The following is a 21,858-nucleotide window of genomic DNA, read 5'->3' on the forward strand; positions in this document are numbered from 1 at the left end:
TAATCTGTCCTTCCTTACCAGCTCTCATGCCTCCAGCAGCTCCATGCACATTTTTCCTCCTGGGCATCCATGTTTTTTATACTCATTTTTTTGTTGCAATCAAACCAAAACTGATTTTGAGGGCTGTTATGTAAGGCTAATGGTACAATAGATACAAAACAAGTTATGAAAAAAAACAAAAAAAAACAAACAAGTAGAACCATCAGCTTTTTCTGTTTTCACAGGAGATCAGAGCGCTGGAGAGGTACATACGAAGATTAGAGTTCCAAATCAGCAAGGTAAAAAACTCAATGGTGTGTGTGTGTGTGTGTGTGTGTGTGTGTGCTCTTTACTTATGAGGACCAAATGTCCCCACAAAGATAGAAAGATGAGAAAATTTTCCAAAGTGAGGAAATTAGCCGTTCCTCACTTCTTTAAGGGGCTATTTTAGGATTAAGACTTGGGTTTAAAGTTAACATTAGAGTTAGGATTAGATTTAGGTCCGGGTGAGGGTTATGATTAGGTTAGGGGTTAAAGTTTAGGGGATGAATGTAGTTGATGAAGGTCCTCACAAGTATAGTAATACAAACAAATATGTGTGTGTGTGTGTGTGTGTGTGTGTGTGCGTGTGTGTGTGTGTGTGTGTGTGTGTGTTTGTGCAGACTTGAGAGGTGTCTGTCTCATGTTGTGTGTTATGATTGTGGCACTAGACTCTTTCTTATTATTACAGTAAAGGAGTTGCGAGTATCGTAATCGTGCATTTATTTCACTGCTTTGGTATTTTTATAACATAGCTAGCTGGCAAACGCTAATTAGATAGCGATAATCAAAAATAAACTGAAAAAACTAAATAAAATTAATAATAAATCTTACCATCAACCCCAACGATGGACGCAACTGTTCTCCAAGCATCGTTTTTGAGGCTTTTGCTGAGGCTGTAGAGAACTGGGAGGCTTTGAATGGCTGTAATCAACTTCTCGTCCATTTTGCACTTGCCATCAATAGGGAAACAAGGAAGTGCAGAAATCTGATCAGCTGTTGACGGTCGATGACTGTGAAAAGTTCAGTCTCGGCCAACTTTTCTCATCTGACAAGGTTGTTGAGCGTCCACACATCAGCCGAGTTTCCCTGGTCGCTCAGCTCTGTAGGAAATAAATTGACTTCTAGTGACTTGTGGATCGTGTTGCTCACAGTCTGAATGCAGGTCATACTAACCCTCTACGTCTCTATCTGTCTCTGGTTGTTGCTGTCTGGTGTTTCTCCAGGTAGAGGAGCTGTATGAGACTTACTGTATCCAGTGGAGGTTGTGTCAGGGAGCGGTCAACATGAAGAGAGCCTTCTCCCTCTCCCCCTCCACCCGTGCCTCCAGAGACAGTCTGCTGGAGCTCAACCGCAACCACAGACACAGCCTGCAGGTAGGGCTTGTGTGTGTGTGTGTGTGTGTGTGTGTGTGTGTGTCCCTGTTGCAAACACAATCTTTGTGTCTTCAGTCAAAGGTTTTTCTGCTTTACTGAAGAGGATCAACATACTGAAAGCCTTTCCCTCCTTCCACCATCTGCTGCCAGAAACTCTGAAAGCTTTAGCTCCGTTTGCTCTGGAAGAACAGAACCTCTTCCTGTTTTGTGCCGTAAAGCGATCCAGCAGATTTCCCTCCAAATCCACCAGGTGGAGAAACAATGGAGGATGCAGAGTAGAGGCTGATGGAGGCTGATGGAGGCTGACAGGCTGACCACTGATGGTCTGGTTTGTTTACAGTGATTATACTAATATCTCAAAATTAATGTGGTAATGATTTAAAATGCTACATGTAGCACCTTTAACATTAAAAGCCTCCTATCAGTTTTCCAACATTTACCAGTGTAGTTTGGGATAACATACTGCGTATCTTACATTACTTTTCAATACAGCATGTGGTGCTAATTATCGTATCCATTTCTTTCAGCAGTAGAATACTGTAGCCAAACAGATATTTACATTTTAGAGATTTAGCTGACACTCTTATCCAGAGCAACTTACAATATCTGGGGTTCAGTCTGTTTCTGGCGATGTTCACATGGCTGTTGATGGATGCGTTGGCTGTTGCAGGGATAAAACCTGCCACTGTTTTGACCGGCTCCTGTGTTCAGGAGGTGAAAAAGTTACTTTCCCCACCCTAAAACGCATTAAGGTGCAATGCAAATATATTTTAATTTGACACCAGTCAGACATGACGACGTTGTTGCTCCCTGTAGTCATGTGTGTGTAACATGGAGAGCTAAAAACACGAGGAAACAGGCAGTCGATGCTGAAAAATTTACACCAACCATGGAAATACAGATTTTCCATGCTGCTCGTGTTGGAGAATGTATTTGAAACTGATATCAGACATTTTTAAATTAATATTGCATTTGAGCCAGATCTTAGTGAAATGGACTCTTAAATATGTACAATTTGGAAAACATAATATTGGAAATATAACATCCAAAAAATGTGGATGTGGACATTGTCTGTGTTCAAGTGCATCAAGCAAAGAGCACATTCTATTTGAATTGCAACGCATTTCTAATGCAATTATGATTTTTTCAACATGTTTTCCATGTGTAAAATCTGAGCAGGTTGCACTAATCGTTGCTCTGCCATGACCTGACCATGTGTGCAGCAGAGGTTACGCAGGACTGAAACACAACTAAACACGGTCACACATGACATCATGTAGTGTATGATGTTTGACCAACAGTTCAACATCATGTCTCTGTTCCCGCTCCAAACGACTCCAGGACCCTCAACCACAGTTTAGGGTCATTTTGCTTTCACTCTAACCATCTGAATGGGTTTTAGTACAATTCTAGTACAAGAAACAGTCAAATCAAATTCAGAATTACCATACATTTTGCCATCACTACTAACTCCTTGTTCTCTTAACAAAAGAAAGACACAGTGAATGCTGTAAATCAGTCTGAAATGTTTCTGACAAATTGCTACAATTTGTCAGAAATTTGTATTTTATTTATCACACATTTTTCCTGGTAACTTGCAGCAGAATTATTTTCAGTTTGAACATGCCTGCTTCTTAATTAAATAAAATTGTGTTGGTTTAGTATTATGGGGTGGGTGGGAGGGGAAACTTTCTGCACCATTGAAACTCTCATTAAAAACTGCTCAAAAATAATTGCTGCAAAAAATTTTACTCATTACACAGAAACTTGAAACTCCAGATTCTTTAAGGTGAATTATCAGGAAATCTTGGAAATCCTGTACAGACTGCCTGATAGAAGCTGAAAGGAGCCATTCATCCATAATGGAGATATGGTATAAATTGGTCTGCAAATTGTTGCAAAACCAAGCATTTTGGCAGAAGAAAATGCGGGAAACAAAACTTGATGACACTGAATTTAAAGATGCAGATGATCACAGAGAAAGCGGTTGATTCCCTGGACAGGCGGCCTGATGGAAGCTGAATGAAGCCATTCATCCAGAGGAAATAAACAGAGGAGATGCTGCTGTGTAAATGCTTTATAATGCTCTGCTATTCCTTTAATGCTGCAAAACTGAACAATTTTGCCACCACAGAAAAAAGTTGAAGAACATTAGATTCCGAAATGTGGATCATCAGAGGGAGAATTGGTAGGAGGGGCGGTGTAATTGAAACACGGTCGAGGCCGACTGTGGCCGCCGCTGATCCATCGTCTCTCCACAGACGAACGCTCCTGATGAGCACAACGCTGCCAAGTGAAATAATGCGGCGTGTGAGTGATGGTCCCAGGGTGATTTTCCTGTTTACAGCAGCCGCCGGCTAAGGCTCATTACCAGACGACTGAAGATTCATTCATAACCTCTCTCTCTCTCTCTCTCTCTCTCTCTCTGGTGCAGAACATTTATTCTCTTTTTCTCCTGCCTCCTCTAACTCTCTCATGCACATACTCAAATGGCTACCTGTCTTTCACATCTACTTTTCCTCTTTTTTTCCCTCTTCCCCTCCCCATTCTCTTTTTTTCCCTGTCTTTCCAACATGATCTCATAAAAAGTCGTGAAATGAGCACGAACTCTGAAATGCAGATTTACATGCTGTGGACACGAATTATGTGAAAATTACGTTCCTCCAATACGAATTGGATTCCGTGGCCAAAACATGAATTGGACACAACATTTTCAGCTAAAGGTTGACTAACGTTTAAGTTTAGGCAACTGAAACAACTTGGTTAAGGTGAGGGAAAGGCTTTGGTCATGGTTAAATAAGAAAACTATCTAAAAATGTGAATTTGACTCAGAGTAGAAATTTCCCTCTTACAAACTGGGAATTGAACCCCGGTCTCCAGCAATGAAATCAAACTCTTCCGCCCATCCTCCACCCGACCACAACACCCTGACTGTCCACTGAGCTGCTTCAGTGTGACACTACTTCTTGTTTATAGTCGTGTCTCCTTCATGTAACCGTTTCGTGCTGGGAAAACGGAATTTTAATACTTTACGTGCCATCAACACGTAATTTGGTGTGAGATCATGTCTTTCATATGGTCATTCGCCCCCCCCCCCCCCCCCCCCCCCCCCCCCCCCCCCCCCCTCTCTATATCTCTGTCTTTCACTTAGCAACTATTTGATTTTGCCTTTCTGTTTCATTCTTTCGCTTTTTTTCTGTTTCTCTCTCTCTCATGCAGACAACGACTTCCTTCTCTGTCTTTCACATGGTCATTCATTCTCTTTTTCTGTTTTTCTTTTTCTCTCTCTCTCACACACACACACACACATACAGACATGCGTAAGACACATGCACATAAAACACGCTTTGTCACATGTTCATTCAGATGAAATGAGCTTCACGACCTTTGACCCTTTCAGAGAAAAGTCAGGACCTCTGGTTGAAACACTGGCCTCTGTATATGTCTCTATGACCACACACACACACACCTACACACACACACACACACACACACACACACACCTCTACACTCTAACCACAGGGCCTTTAAAGGGTTCCTTGAAGAAACCCCACATGATTGAGGTTTGTGGAGATACTGTCGGGGTTCATGAACACTTTATGAGGGAGTTCCTCAAGGAACCTGCTGGGGTTCCCCTATGGTTGCAATCTGAAGAAACCCTAAAGGTTCCTCAAAATCCATATACTTTTTCAAGTGCATGGATACACATTTCGCAAACCAGAAGTCAAGGGCTCTCTGATGTTGTTTCCAACCAATAGTTAGTATTCGTCAGGGTCAAAACAACAATTCTCTGTTATCTAAATGAAGGGCGCTGAAATACAAAGGGTCACTGTATAAATCAGAAAGACAGAAGATGTATCGACTCATATGTACAATAATATTGAAACACAGGAATAAACACACCCCAAGAATGATCATGAACTAATGATTTAGTTTGGTGTCTCATCTAGACTCAATCTAGATGCTTCTTCTGTCTGTGTTGGGATTGTAATTCCAGGTATAAACGGGTCAGAAAATCAGTTTCCAATCCTTCTTGGGCAGGGGTGCAGTGATATGTCCACAATGCAAATGAACAGAGAAGATAGACAACAAAATTGCTTTTAAAAGAGGTTTGCCAGCTGTATTTTCAGTTTGAATGAGTTTGGCGCTGCTGTTCTTGGGTGTATTTACCGCCCGTGTTTAAAATGCCCTATTTAGACACAACATAGATGGCACCTCAGACGTCACAAGCTGCTCAAGGATCGTAAATTGGCCACTTTAGGCCTCAGGCATGAAGTTGGTCTCCAGTGTGTGACTAACAGCCATGACCTCCTTCAAAATCAGCCCGACAGGAGCTGTCTGTCTGCTCAACACATGGGCCGCTGCTTCATCTACAGTCTGTCCTCACCAGACCCAAGGCCTTTATCAGGAATTCATTTCCAAAATACATTTGATCCATTTTGGAAAAACAATCGCTAACTTTCATTTACTTAATTAAGAATCATTAACTTTTAAGTTCAGCATTCAATGAGTCTAAAATACAGAGAATCTGGTTTGTAAAAGTGTTCATTTTGCCAACCAGACTTGTCAACCAGTAAGTTACCTACTATTGTTTAAAAAGTACCATAATTTGTTGTAATGTTGTGTTATCAATCATTTTATGAGAAGGTGTCACTTTTTCAAATGGGTTAGGCTCGAAAGCAGCGTTAGCATTCCCCAGTAGGTTATTGCTAGCTGTATAAAATGGTTTTAGTGAGGAACGCTTTTGAGCCAACGGTAGCCATGAAAGCTGCACTATAGGCAACTTCGCACTTTAGCGCTCCCCAAGTGGCGGCGAGAGGTTTGAGTGTTCAAGAGTTTGAAGGACTTCATTACCCAGAAATAATGTAACGTGCCGTCAGTAAACTGGTTTTGCTGTTAACTGAAAAGCCAACACAACTTTTTCCCCACCAGGAGAAACAGACAGTAAGGTTAGAGTATTAGAATGAGTAGAGAGATTGTCCTTCAACCAAACAGCGGGTGGGTTAACCCGCCATCTTCGAAACTATCCATCCTGCTGAAGTGTCAATGAGCAAGACACCGAATACCTTCCAGCTCCATGGCTGCTGCTCTGTAACTGACCCTGACCTCTGACCTCCCTGTGGGGGGGCGGGAGGCAAATTCCTCCCTCTGAGTATCACAACAAAAGTGCCTGGTAAAGAAAAATAAGACAGAAAAAAAATCAAACTGTTAAGGTTTCCCTCTGAAGATTTATTTACTGTTTTAAAATTCCACTGTAACCCATTTGTTTCTCTCTCCTCAGGATATGTCGGTTATGGAAGGAGAGTTAGAAATCCTACTGGGAGAGCTACACATCAAAATGAAAGGTATACACACACACACACACACACACACACAGGGATTGTCTTTCTCTCTGCGTACTCTAGTCTCAGACAGTTGTACAGCTGTGTAGCTAATCAACATACACAAAATACAACATACAACATATAAGCATATAGTTCAGTACATACACACACACACACACACATACACACACACATACAGACACTACACCCAATGTATCCCCAACACATTTCATATACACGCGTACTTGTTGCACACGCAGTTACTCACACACATACACACACACACACACACACCTCTGAGCCTGGTGTCAGTCCCATAGCAGTTTGCAGGTTATCGTGACTCGCTATCTTCCATCTCTCTAACATGTGTTTTCACTTGCAGGACTGATCGGTTTCGCCAGACTCTGCCCCGGAGACCAATATGAGGTGAGCTACTCTGTTTGAAAACATATTTCACTTTGCTACAGCATTTCATCTTTTTAGCACACACACATACACAACTACACACACACACACCAGCACGGTCTCGTGAAATTTTGCGAAATGAGCGCGATGTCTTAAAATGCAAATAATGTGCTGGATGTATGAACAGAGAGAGAAATACAGATCAATACAAATCTGGTCCAAACCTTAACCAAACTGTTTTAGTTGTCTAAACTTTACCGTTAGCTTTTCCCGTGGCGAAAAGGTGAAAATTGCGTGTCCAATTCATGCTGTTGTCACTGTAATTTTTAATGTAATTTTCACATTATTCATATCCATAACATGTTATCTGTGTCTCAGACTTTATGCTAATTTCACAAAATTTTGTGAGACTGTCACCCACACACACACACACACACACACACACACAAACAAAAACCACACAAGATGCCCTCAAGCAAGACACTGACCTCCACCTCCTCCAGCTGCTCAGTGGCCAACAGTAGAGGACTGTGGTTGATCTGGGAAGCTCCAGTTCAACCACTGAAAATGAGCACAACATTCCCTGGATGAATCAATGTGAAAAAATGGCCAGGCTTTTATTAGAGACAGGTTGTTTGAGTATAAACTTTGGGTGTAATATTTGGTAATACTTTACAATGGCCTGATTCCAGCGTATTAACCTGGGTATTAACCTATGGAAAAGTATCGTAGATGGACAATAATACTGTGAGTACTGAGTTAGTACAAACAGTCGCCTCCTGCGCAAAAATTTACCACATTTAATTAAAGACCCCATGAAATGGCATCTTTACTTCCTTGATTTGATGTATTTCCTGTTGAAACAGGATGTTGGGGCGGGACATAACGCAGGTAGTGATCATTCAAAAGTCTAAACCAATGGATTATGAGTCAGGGAGAGAAAGGCAGTTTGATTTGATGGGAGGGGCGGAGGGGCGGGACTGTTTAAAAATCTGTGATGTTTTTATTGGTTGGAATTTATATTTATGCCTACTGGTGCAGCATGAGGTCACCATTAAAGATACTCTGTTTTCCAGGAAGTAAAAGTAATGGGAGTTCATTTCACATAGGGACTTCAAGATTCATTAACTAATTACACAGTATGTTTTTGTATTTACACCACTAACCTATGTCCTTCGGTTGAAAGTCTCTCTAACCACCATCCGTAACCTTATCCCGGCTGACTGACTGACTCATTTACTAACTTATGGTACTGAGTTATGGCCAGTGGTTGATGATGTCACGTGTCTTGATGATGTCACGCATCCAGGTGGTGGTGCGATTGGGCCGTCAGCGTTGGAGGATCAGAGGGAAGATCCAATCAGATGACAGACAGTCCTGGGACGTAGAGGAGATGGTCTTCCTCCCGCACATACACCACAACTTCGAGATCAAGGTTAGGACACATGCAGACACACACACACACACACACACACTGACACACACATACTGACACACATATTGACAAACACACACACACACACACACACACAGATGTATACACATACACGCCAATGCTCACAAAACATACATACAAAAACCAACACACGCATGTACACACAAACTCTGTACCAAAAGTTTCATTTTTATTGGTTTCAATGGAGCCAGTTAGTAAAAGCCAGAATACCCATAATTCCCAACTTCGATGCAGGGTATTATGGGTATTATGGGCGTACAAGTGTACATTTATGTATTTATATGTTTGTTTGTGTCCTATGTCTTTGGTATATGTGTGTGTTCCACGCATTCAGCAGCTAACTAACCAATCAAATCCCTTCTCTCAGGTGACGGAGGCGAAGGGTTTGGGTTGGCTGCTGGTTGGCATGGTAACGTGTGCAAGCGCGGACTTCTTCGTGGCGAGGCCGCAGCTGATGCTGGTGGACATCACCGAGCTGGGAACTCTCAAACTGCAGCTGGAAGTCACCTGGAAGTAGGGACACACACACACACACACACACACACACGTCACACAACAGGGAACCTCCAATCTGAACTGAAATGTGAAATTCTTCGTTTCATGAGACTCAAGACTTAAGGAGGTGATAGTGATCTAACTTGAGGAGGAGAACGAAGGAGGTGATGCTGATGCTGATGTGACTTTAGGAGGAGAATTGGGAAGTGACATTGGTGTGCGATTCGAGGAGGAGAACGCAGAGGTGATAGTGATGTGAACTGGGAGGAGAACCGGGAGGAGATACTGAGGAACTTGAGGATCAGACTGAGGAACTTGGGGAGGAGAGACGGGAGGTGATACTGATGTGACTTGGGAGGGGAATGGAGAGTTAGTGATGTAATTCGAAGAGGAGGAGAACGAAGGAGACGATGCTGACGTGATTTTGGGAGGTGAATTGGTGATAGTGATGTGACTTGGGAGGGGAACAAGGAGGTGATAGTGATGTAACATGAGGAGGAGCAGAACGAAGGAGGTGATGCTGATGTGACTTAAAAGGGAAGGTTCAGTGATTTTAGAGGCCTATCCTATTTATCAGTAACCATGGGCACTATTTATTATAACATTCAAAACATTTTTACATCAGAGTTTTTGTCTCTAAGAAATCAGCACCAGCCTCCTGTTAGCATTTGTTAGCAATGCTAGTGCAAGTCAATGGGGTATGAAACCATATGAAATGGCTTGCAAGTGATTTTAAGAGTTATGGTTTCATTCCCCATTGACTTGTGCTAGCATTACTAGCAAATGCTAATAGGAGGTGGTTGCCGATTTCACAGAAACACAAGCTCTACTGTAAAAACTTCTAAGACGGGGCTTGATTAGTGATTAATAGGGTAGGCTTATTAAATCGCTGAACCTTCCCTTTAAGGAGGAGAACGAGGAGGTGATGGTGATGCGAAGAGGAGAAAAGGGAGGTGAAATTGATGTGAGTTGAGGAGGAGAATGGGAAGGTGATGTGGTGCGAAAGACAAAGTGGTGAAAGGTGGAATTGGTGATATACCGAAGTACAGGAAGTACAATGATTGGATAATCGGGTGATACAACGGGGGAATAGGTGCGGATAGTTGTGTTAAAAAAAAAAGACAACAGTGTAAGGAAATGAGATTTGTAAAATATGAGAGAATATAGGAAATGAGAAAGTCGCTCTGTCCTGTAGCCTGACTGTGTGTGACAGCAGGAACATGATATATGATGATTCAGATAAACGACATGCCCAGCTGGTCCACACACCGGTCAAATAACACCAGATAATTACACATTTTCTCTCTGTAACCTTTCTCATTCCTTTCATACTGAGAGGAGAAATGGAGGATGCAGGAGGGAGAGAGAGGGAGAGAGAGGGAATGAAATACTGTTGGGAGAAAGAAAGATGGATTGACGGAGACAGAAAGAGAAAGAGGGGGAGAAGAAACATTTGTGTTTTATTTCTCTCTTCTCTCTTTTTTTGTCTCACCTACTCTCTCTCTAATTCTCTTTTTCCTGATATTCTAATTAGAGCTGAAACGATTAGTCGATTAATCAATTAGTCGATTTACAGAAAATTAATTGTTTTAATAATTTATCAAATAAAAATACCAAAAATTTGCTAGTTACAGCTTCACAAATGCTAGGATTTGCTTTTTTCCATTTCATATCATTATAAAATAGATACTTTGGGGGGGGTTTTGGCTGCTGGTCAGTTTTAAGAATCACTTTGGGCTCTGGTAACTTGTGATGGTCATTTGTCATTATTTTAGACATTTTATAGAATAAATGATTAATCGATTAATTGAAAAAATCATCGATAGATTATTCGATAATTAAAATTGTTGTTGTAGCCCTAATTCAGTTTTCTGGCATGGCAGTGAAATTACCACCTTGTCACAGCATTACAACAAGGCTTTACAACAAGAAATGATGTGTTGTATTATTACAGTTATATTCAGTCAGTTGAATCTGTTATTTTCTATATTCTCTGCCTCTCTCCCTCTCCTTTTCCTTCCACCCCCCATACCTCTAACCTGAGCCAGTTGTCGTTGAGTAGCTGATTGAATACAGAGCATACATCACACACACACACACACACACACACACACACACACTCTGCTGTGCCCTTGCACCATGACAGATCACATTTCAGGGTTTAGAGAAGCCAGGTGGAGGACGTTACAAGGATTCTCCCGGGAGAGATGGAAAATCACACACACACACACACACACACACACACACACACAGCATACTGTAGTTGGTGTGTTATGTGCATGTATGTGTCTGTTGTATGTTTGTGCAGTATTTACATGTGTGTGTTGCCATATGTGTGCCTGTTTGTGTATATGCATCCGTATGTTTTAATGTGTATTCGTATGTGTTGTAATTGTATTTTAATGGTTGTTTGTGTGTGTGTGTGTGTGTTGCAGTCCGTTTGACAGCAGTGAGAAGATGCGCCCGGTGTCTCCCAGCAGGCAGTCGGTGTCCAGCAGAAAGAGTTCGGTCTACAGCTGGACGGCACCCAGCACCCCCTCCTTCACTGAGAAATACTTTATAGTGAGTATAGACAGGCTTACACACACATACACACACACACACACACACACACACACACACACACACACACACACACACACCAGCATGTTAGAAAAGACTCCTGGACAGCTGGACAGCTCCCAGTAGGCTACAGACCTGTCAATGTTGTTACAGTTACTAGTCGCTGATAGAGGTGATAGATTACGTAATGCCCCTTTAACCTGATTAATTTTGTATTTACAATGACACCTGGGTCTCCCTCCTCCCTGCTCTGCAGTCCATGGTGCGCCAGCTGCAGGATCCAGAGGGTTCGATGCCATCCCTGGTGTCCAGAGCTCGTCCCAGCAGAGGAGGCGTGTCTCTGCTCAGCTACCTGTCTGACCCCTCCCACACCGCCATCTTGCCCAACCACAGCCCTCGAAGCCCCACCACCCCGAGGTCAGTACTGTGGGTTGGCAGCTGGTATAGTGAATTAGAAAGGGAGTATTGAGGTGATTATCAAGAATACCAATACAAATGTTTCTTGGAGGCAGAAATCATCTAATTTAAGCTTCAATGGGCGGAGCCAAAGAATCAGTTTTTCAGAGTGCACGTTAGCTAACTAGCAAACTTGAATGGCAAAGAAGGAGCTCTGGTCAAAATATAAATAAAAAATATGAATGGCAATGATTTCTTCTTTTCATTCATTCATGTCCATGGCACTCATGATGTTGGAAGGTCAGCAGCTAGCTAACTAGCTTACCTAGACAGCTATAGACTTGCATGGCTAGTTTGAACTTGGAAGGTCAGCTAGCTAACTAGCTAACCTAGATAACTTAGTATGGATAGATTGCATTTCTTTTCAGTCAGTAGCAAGAGCGGGATTAAAGGTAAGCTTTTCACTAAAAGTACATTTTAAGAAATTATTTAAAAGATGCCACTTACACTGACACAAATGTGTGATCTCCCCAAATGTATCCATAGATACCAAGTAAAAATGTTCCTTTCCCTAATTGTATAATTATGAAAAATGACTATATCTATACATACAGTCCCTATGTTTTATTTTTCATTGTGAGCGTATGTTTTGTATTAAAACCCAACCAACACTTTAACCTCCGCAGCCTCATGCGGACGCCCAGCTTCCCCTCCAGCCCCACCCTCAGTCAAGGCACCAGTCTGGGAGGAAGCCAGACTCAGCTCTCCCTGGGGGAGGAAGGATCCCTGGAGGTCTCAGAGGAGGACAGGGAGAGGAGGAAGAGGACAGAGGAGGAGGAGGAAGAGGAGGAGCAGGAGGAGGAGGGGTGGGGAGGTGTGTCTGATACTCCCTCCACACCAGGGGAGAGTAAGACAAGCTCCCTGCTGGCTCTACAGAGGTGAGGATGAACTCAACCAAGCAATGCTTCATTTGTTTTGCTGTTGATTATTTTTCAACGTGCAAATTACAAAAAAGTGTGCCACCTTTGTTGCTTGCGAAAATATATTGGGTATTTACAAACATTAAAGGGGCATTAAGGCCCGGTACATACTCCATGCAAGATATTATCTGGAGCATTCACATATAAGCAGGGTGTTTAAAATGGCTACTGTAGGGGCATCCTAAGGCGCGTACCACGTAAATGGACGTTCTAGGTTCAAATCTGTTCCAGAACCTTTGTTGTATCTCATTCCTCTCTCTCTCTCTTTCCTGATCTTTCCTGTGTCTCTCCATTTCGAACTGTCTAACAAAGGCCCCAAAAATTATCTTGACAAAAACAAAATGGCAACTGTAGGGGAATATATACTTATACATTCTCCATTGCCGCCAAAAGAAAAGTTAAAAAGAAGATGGTATGTGCGCCAGATCAGCCAGTGTCTCTTCTGACTGAGCCACCGCCATTTTCATTTGTTTTGCACAGGAAATTACTTCTTCGTTGGTAGTTGTTCGTTTAGCAGTATTTTTCGAGTAGCGTCCCTATCCTGAAACGCATGACGTTGCAGCAGACGTTAGCTTTGCGTTACACATTTTGCTATGCAAGAACGCGAGAAACGCTCCTTGCATTGCCTTTTGCGTTAGAGTACATAACTGGCTTAAGTAATCTATTACTTCCCTTGACATCTATCGCCGACCAGTAGAAAACGACATTGAGAGGTCTCTGCCACCCCCCCCAATTCGCTTTTTTTTTTTTTTTTTTTTAAATAAGGATGATGTTTGTGACCCTGACACAGGTCCAGCACACCAGATATCCTCAGAAAGAACACAGTTGGAGAACCAGACTCTGACCCGCGCCCCGGCCTTGGACACAGCCCCGCCCCAGGACGGGACACAGACAGCGGGCAGGTAAGGAGCGCTGGAGGTAGAATGGGTTTGGAGAAGTAGAATTAAACATGCGTTGAAATCGCAATGCCGATAAAAGCAGATTTCTCTTCCTGTCTCTCCTCTTCTCATCTCCTCTCTTCATCTTATAATTTCTTCTCTCCTCTCCTTGTGTCTCCTTCGCTTTTTGTCCCTACTCTCCTCCTCCTGTCTTCATCGTCATCTCTTCTCATCTCTTCATCTCTTCTCGTCTCTTCATCTCGTCTCTCCTCTTCTTTTCTCGTCTCATGTCTCTCTTGTCTCTGTTTTCTGTGTCTCTTCTCTTCCTGTCCCGTTTCTTCTCTTTTGTCTTTTCATCTCGTCTTTCCTCTTCTCATCTCTTCATCTTTTCATTTCTTCTCTTCCTGTCTCTTCTCTTCTCCTTTTGTCTTCTCTTCCTGCCTCTTCTTGTCTTGTCTCTTCTCTTCCTGTCTCTCTTCTCATCTCATCTCTTCATCTTTTAATTTTTTCTCTCCTCTTCTCGTCTCTTCTCTTTTCGTCTTGTTTCTTTGTGTCTCGTCTCTTCTCTTTTTGTCCCTACTCTTCTCTTCCTGTCTCGTCATTTCATCTCTTCGTCTGTGCTCGTCTTGCCTCCTTATCTTGTCTCTTCATCTCATCTTTCCTCCTTTTCTATTCTCTTCTCTTTTCTAATCTAAATTGGTCTTTCCTATATATCTGTTCCAGGACTCCCCAGACCGTCAGCCGTCTCCTGCCCCAGCCCCGACCCCATCCCCTGCCCCGACCCCAGCCGTTGCCCCGTCCTCACCCCCGACCCCGGGCAGGCCGGGAGCGAGCGGGGCCCAGCGCAGGGCCCAGGCGCTCCGGCTGGGAGTGCTGATAGCAGAGCTGGAGAAAACCTTACAGAACCAGAACTTCACTGATAAAGAGCTGAGAACCCTGGACACCCAGATACTGCACCTGGCAACCATACTGAAGGTAAACCTGTGATGTATTTATCTACATATACTGTACATACACATACAATATATTGTATATACGACTGTAAGCACACAGGCACAGACATACACACACACAAAACTTCTCAAAATACACTGAAAGCCCTCAGCTATCCAAAATACGCTATACAATGCTAGCATAGCCAACATGATCTCATAAAAAGTTGTGAAATGAACGCAAACTCTGAAATACAGATTTATGTACTGTGGACACAAATTACCTCCACCACAAACTGGATTCTGTGACAATAACACGAATTGGACACGGCATTTTCAGCTAAATGTTGGCTAACGGTTACGTTTAGGGAACTAAAACAACTTGGTTAAGGTTAGAAAAAGGCTTTGGTCATGGTTCAATAAGAAAGACTTTTGCTAAAAATTAAAATTTGACTCACAGTAGAAATTTCCTTCGTACAAGCTGGGAATTGAACTACAGTCTCCGACATTGAAGTCAAACTCATCCACCCATCCAGCACCCGACCACAACACCTGACTGTCCACTGAGCTGCTGCACTGTGACTCTACTGCCTATTTATAGTCGTGTCTCCTTCATGTAACCGTTTCATGCTGGGAAAATGGAATTTTAACACTTTACATGCCACCGACCCGCAATTTGGTGTTGACAAATCGTGTTCATTTCATGTTTGTTTGAGATCAGGTTGAGAATAGCATATTTTGTGGAAGCTTTTATCCAGAGTCCATCCATTTGTTTGTTGCACAAGATGTGTGTGTGTGTGTGTGTGTGTGTGTGTATGCGAGTGCACAAATGCGCATGTATTTATGTGTGTGTGTTACTCCCCCAGAACGACCTCTCCCTATTGAAGAGCTCGTCGTCAGAGGAGACTCTGGCCGTGGAGGAAGTCCTGGGCAGCTTCGACTTCCTGTCACATGACTTCAACGCTGACGACGACACTTCCTGTTTGGGCAGCCTGAGGCTAAAAGACAGTGGGTGAGTATAGACAGATAGATAGATAGATAGATAGATAGATAATCCAATAAAAACTCAACGGTGTCTTATTGGAAACAACCCATCTCTGTTCTTTATTTTTGTCCAATAGGATCAGTTCTTTCCAGCAGAGCACTCTGAGGAGTCTGGGCCTTCTCTCCCAGGACAGCCAATCAGCTTCTGAGGAAGAGCTGGTCATCGCCCCACTGACTTCTGGGAACTGGGGTCTTGACCAGGCTCTGGAGACTCACCTGGATATCTGCAGCATACTGCTACAGGTGCGTTCTATAAATACACAATATTTATATAATTGTGTATTCATATTGTATTGACCATTCCTTTCCACCAGGCTGGAAGTAAATTGCACTCCAGCCTGTTTTGGGCTTCACACACATTCACACACATTCTGATTTTTTTTTGATGACTTTTAACATCTATTCTAGGATGGAATCTATATCTGATACCAATATGAACTGAACTGAACTGATTTCACTTATGGTTTGTGCCTTTAAGTTCTTTGAGCCGTCTTCCCAATACCAATCAAGTCATCTGTTTCACTTGCTTACTTCCATTGTTTTCTCTTGTTGTTGCCATTGACACCACAATTTTGACAATTGTCTTAGGATGACATAAGATTTACTTATTGCCAAAGCAACACTAACAAATTCTGATTTCAGAATAGCATAAGTACAAGTTTCATGTTCCATGCATACCTCAGTATCTGATTTTGTACCACATAGCTATATATTGTCCAGATTGGAATTGACAAAATGCGTCTCCATGCAGCTTTTTGCTGTTGACACTGATTATCCAAGATAATGCTTTGCATCTGTCATTTACCCCAGAAGACATAATCTAAGATGTATACGTCTGCTATACTTTCACTTTTAAACCCTATGGAGCCTCATACGTCCTCTACCTCAGATGTCTATAACCATTTAGACGTCTTTTAAACAGCTAGTCAGTGTAAAATTGCTCAGTGGAATTGTATCCTTCTGTCTTTCTGGAGCCACAGCCAACAAAAACAAAACAATAAATAAGCTTCCTGTGTCAGACTCTCTCTCTCTCTGGTCTGAACCTTCACACTGACTAAACCACACAGCAGACAGACAGAGGGAGGCTAATAGGACTCAGGTGCGCTCGTTGTCTTATCAGGCCCTCGTCTCCCACCAACGCCCCCCGCCCCTCTGCCTGTCATACTGTAATACATGTATGTGATCTCTCCTCAGGGTGTAAGTACAGCAGACTCCAGTCTCTCCAGGAGGGACCTGCTGGAGGAAATGTCTCTCCAGGCTGAAGTCCTGGACAAAGTCAGCTGTCTGCTGCTGGAGAAGAACGACAACATCTCTGCCAGCGACAGTCAGTGGAATAATATCTATCTATCTATCTATCTATCTATCTATCTATCTATCTATCTATCTATCTATCTATCTATATCTATCTATCTATCTATCTATCTATCTATCTATCGATTTATCTATCTATCTATCTATCTATCTATCTATCTATCTATCTTCTGCAGTACAAGCATGTGGAAGTAACTAATAATTGAATAGATTTTTTGTGTACATGTACTTTTTTGAGTATTTTGTAAAGGTAATTTTACTTGATTATTGTACTTACATTTTACATCCATTACACAGGATAGTTTTCTATTTTTGTGTATGCCCTTGAAAATGCTCTTCTCTGTGATTAGGAGAACTTTTGGTCAAATAAAGCAGACTCTGATTTTTATGCTCCTCCTCCTCCTCCTCTTCCTCCTCTTCCTCCTCTTCTTCAGTCCTCCCCAAGACCCAGAGAACGAGGGATGTGCTGCTGTTCTGGGAGGAGTGTGTGAACGACGGCAGCTCTCCGTTCTGTTGCCACGCCGACGGCTTCTCCAGGACGCTACGGAAACGCTACACGCACAAGGTCAAGGCCAAGCAGCCCGGCCAATCAGAGAAAGGTACGGAAACCCTTGAACTATTAGATATCATCAATTTGTGATGTTCAGTGCATTCCAGGAGTTATTTTGTGATGCCTAACCTCGTCTACTTCTACTTCAGTCAGTGATTTCCTACATTTCCCACAATGCCTTTCGATAACCTCCAGAGAACGGGTGTGAACTTGTTGCATTCAGCTGTGGGTTTTATGTGTAGATCAAGACAGCGATAGTAATACTGGAGTGAGAGATGCAACCTGTTTCTCTGCTGCATTGCATTCTGGTCTCTCTCCTGTGGGTGGAGAAGTTGGTCTCTCTCCTCTTCTACGATGGATTTCTCCCTGTATGATTGTTGAACGTCTCTTGGTGCAAAATGGCGGCTCTAGAAAGAAGCCCTCGCTCTTTGATTCTGAGGGACTGACACCAAAACCTGATGTTTAGCGCTGAAACATTTTCTGATATCAAACTCCATTGTTGCTGTGCTGAAAATATCTCAACATGATGTTTTATCCGCAGAAATAAAAAAATATATATATTACCAAACAATAAAATGGGTCCAGAAATGCAAGGTACATCGCCAATAACTTGTTTTTTGACAGCGCTCACATGTTTTAGGGTGGATTTTTCCTTTTAAGAAGCTTAGGTAATGGAAGATGTTGGCTCCTGCACACTGAGGAACCTCTAACCTGACAGTCAACCACAAGCAGGGTCTTCACTCTCTTCCTCCTCTCTCCTCTGCAGTGTTTTCCCAGCTGCTGCAGCAGGTCCAGGCGGGCTGCAGGATGGCGCCCAGCCCTCGGCCGCTCTGCAGCCCAGACAGAGTCACCCTCTTCCAGCTGTCGGTGTACCTGAAGCGCTGGGGCATCCAGGACCTGGGGGAGCACATCTCACACCTCTCCAAAGAAGGTAGAACTAACACTTCAAAACGCAGACGCTTAAAGTTACATAAAGATATAATCCCAACAAATTAGTGAAAATCTTCATTTTATTTTTATTTTAATTTATCTTAAAGGGACATTAAGTAATCTATGATCTTTATCGACCTCTATCGGCGACAAACAGGAATTGTAACAACATTGATTGAACTCCTACACAAGTCTCTCCTTTGAGCTACGGTGGCCTGTAATGGACATAAACAATAAAGTCACGTTTTCACAATAGAGAGGAGTAAGCTAGCTAATTAGAGCAGAGATCCAACAGAAACATCTAGTGAAGAGGTGATATATCATGCAAAATACTGGAATAATAGAATAATAATACTGCGTTGTCATTTACTTGAGAATGAGCCTTTTTAGTCTTCATAGTGTCTTTAAACCCCAGTTGGTGTGGAGTTTTTGTTCCAAAACAGAGTTTGGGCCAGAAAGTGAGTTTTGAAAGTCAGAAATCTCGGCAGCTGGTGAAGTAATCATTGAGTCTTTGGTATTGATCAATAACCCTATCAACCCCTGCAGATATATTATGGTCATTTTGTTCTATGGCGCAGTAAAAATCTTCTTATTGCCTCTTGAAATTTTTATTTTAATGACTCGACACTGTACATATTTACTTTAATGTAAACCTATCTTAAGTTTATTTCTATTTTAATGACTTTACATCGAGCACAAGGGAGCGCCACAGATCACCAGTCATGACAGGTGTTCCCAAAGTGTATTTAGAGATGTGTGTGTGTGTGTGTGTGTGTTTGTGTGTGTGTCCCACTGGTTTCTGCTGTGTGTTCGAGGAATGACAGAATGCTGCTGTAGTTCTACTAGAGAACATGAGAACGTTCCACACATTCCAACATACTGAGGCATCTGGACCACGTCTGTCAACATTACCGCCAATGGTCACACCAAACTGAGTGTGTGTGTGTGTGTGTGTGTATGTGTGTATGTGTGTGTGTGTGTGTGTGTGGACAATGTCTACTTCCAAGGGTTCATAAGGTCCTCACATGTATATTATAATTAAGAGAAAATGACTTGTGAAGGACTAGGGCACGAATTTAGGTCAATGGGGACGTCTGTGTGTGTGTGTGTGTGTATGTTCTCCTCACAGCCCCCAGCTGTAGGGGCCATAGCTCTCCTTAAAGGCTTTTTTATGTTTCAACAAACCACATGGTTCAACTTATTGCTAAAATATGGCCGAACATGCGCGCGCACACACACACACACACACACAAACGCTCCCTTCCTTCCTTCCTTCCTTCCTTCCTTCCTTCCATCCATCCTTGCTTACTTTCTTCCTTCTTTACTTACTTACTCCTTCCCTCCCCTCCTCCCCACCTCCATGCAGTACCTTCTGTCCTTCCTTCCTCACATTCTTCCTTCCTTCATTCCTCTTTCCTCTCACTTTTGAACAGTATCTCAATGCAGTCCTTTCTTCCTTCCTTTCTTCCTTCATCCCTCCCTTTGTCTCTTTCCTCATGTACAGTATCTCGATGGGGCCCTTCCTTCCTTTCTCCTTTCCTTCCTTCCATCGTTCCTCCTCTCCCTCATGAAACAGTATCTCAACACTGTCCTTTCTTCCTTTCTCTTCTTTCTCCTTCTTTCCCTCTCTCCTTCCTTCTCTCCCTCCTTCCTCCCATCCCTCCTTCCCTTACTTTCTCCCTTCCTTTCTCAATACTGTCCTTTCTTCCTTTCTCCTTCTTTCCCTCTCTCCATCCTTCTCTTCCTCCTGTCCCTCATGATCAGTATCTGTGCTGTCCTTTCCTCCCTCCCTTCCTCCTTCCTTCCTTACTCCATCCCTCCCTTCCTCTCCTTCCCCATGTACAGTATCTTAATGCTTCCTTCTTTTCTTCATAACCTCTCCTCCCGCCTTCCGTCCTTCCTTTCCTCCCTCCCTTTTTCCGTCCTTCCTTATTCCATCCCTCCCTTCCTCTCCTTCCTCATGCTCAGTGTTTTGATAGCTGCTATTTGTAAAACTATGACACTGTTGTCGGTTTGCACAGCATGGTTCATAAAACTGTAGAACTACAAACTCAACGCTGTCTCTGGTCTCCATTAGATCTGGATCAAATAAAATCTGAAAATAAATCTTGGCATTTGCTGTGAGCAGCAGCTGGGTGGAGTTTGCAACATAAGAAAATACAAGGAGTGCCAGAATGTAGATAAAATTTAATATGATGTTAAACATATCTGATGCTATCTGAACTGTCACAATGCTGTAAATCCAAGTAAGAAAACTGTAAACTGTAAACATCTGTCAATCAACAGCAAGAATTCTTTCTAGGCCATATACGTGTTTATAGAATTGTGTATTAGCATGGAGAGGACATTATAACTTTAAGCTTCAATATTCCTATTTATTTTATTGCTATATATTGCTCTCCTATTCTTTGCTGCTGACCCACTCGCTTCTTATTTGATGTTATTTGACCTTCTTATTTTGTTAAAACAAATGCTAGGAATGACATTTGACCCAGATCTGTCTGACATTAATGTTTGAGTTTGAGATATTTAACACAAGTCTGCTCTTTATACATGTTTTTGTGTCTAATTTATTAGCCTTTTTTATTCATATGTTCTTTAATTGATGTACTTCCTTTATTTCTTTTATTTAACTATTATATATGCTTAAATTCCCCTTTTTACTTGTAGTGAGCTCAGATATCAGACACATGCTAAACAAATTAGGTTTTTCATTATTATTGGCATTGGTGTGTTTCAGTGTACATCGTATCGGCCCTGAGGAGCCCCAAAAGGAGGCGGGCTTTAAAGAAGCTGAGGGGGCGGGGCATCGTGGAGCTCCTCCCCCTGCGCTGCACCCTGCAGACTCTGGCTGCTCTGCAGATCGACTCCAACCACAAAGTCTGCAAGGCTGCAGCCAACTGCCTCAGCAGAGCTGCAGGCTGCAAGGCCTTCAGGAGCAAGGTACTGCGTGATGTCATACATGATGTCATACCCAGAGTGCATCAGCATTAAAGGAAGGTGTATGTACACTACCAATCAAAAGTTTGGACACACCTGATTGAATGTTCTATGTTTTTCATTACCTTAAAGCCATTTTGATCTAAAGGCTTCTGCTTAAATGCTTGAAATGTGTTTCTTAGACAAATATAAATAGTGAAGTTGATGCCTATGTATGAATTTCTTTCCAAAGCCTTTGTCTTTCCATCAAGGCTAAAGGCG

The 21,858-nt window shown here is 42.5% G+C and overlaps 1 protein-coding gene across 1 annotated transcript in view; it reads left to right on the forward strand.

The window, feature by feature from the left end:
• ripor3 (RIPOR family member 3) overlaps positions 1-21,858 on the forward strand; it is a 78,551-nt gene that overhangs the window by 52,004 nt on the left and 4,689 nt on the right. The window contains exons 6-22 of the mRNA XM_078283601.1: positions 225-278; positions 1,245-1,394; positions 6,676-6,739; positions 7,101-7,144; positions 8,433-8,558; positions 8,947-9,092; positions 11,510-11,636; positions 11,893-12,053; positions 12,719-12,970; positions 13,803-13,861; positions 14,579-14,865; positions 15,689-15,834; positions 15,944-16,109; positions 17,061-17,190; positions 17,612-17,776; positions 18,494-18,658; positions 21,398-21,600. Of these exons, the coding sequence (XP_078139727.1) occupies positions 225-278; positions 1,245-1,394; positions 6,676-6,739; positions 7,101-7,144; positions 8,433-8,558; positions 8,947-9,092; positions 11,510-11,636; positions 11,893-12,053; positions 12,719-12,970; positions 13,803-13,861; positions 14,579-14,865; positions 15,689-15,834; positions 15,944-16,109; positions 17,061-17,190; positions 17,612-17,776; positions 18,494-18,658; positions 21,398-21,600 (2,445 nt within the window). The remainder of the gene's footprint in view (positions 1-224; positions 279-1,244; positions 1,395-6,675; positions 6,740-7,100; positions 7,145-8,432; positions 8,559-8,946; positions 9,093-11,509; positions 11,637-11,892; positions 12,054-12,718; positions 12,971-13,802; positions 13,862-14,578; positions 14,866-15,688; positions 15,835-15,943; positions 16,110-17,060; positions 17,191-17,611; positions 17,777-18,493; positions 18,659-21,397; positions 21,601-21,858) is intronic.

This window comes from Centroberyx gerrardi, chromosome 5, assembly GCF_048128805.1.
Source record: "Centroberyx gerrardi isolate f3 chromosome 5, fCenGer3.hap1.cur.20231027, whole genome shotgun sequence".
Lineage (NCBI taxonomy): Eukaryota > Metazoa > Chordata > Actinopteri > Beryciformes > Berycidae > Centroberyx > Centroberyx gerrardi.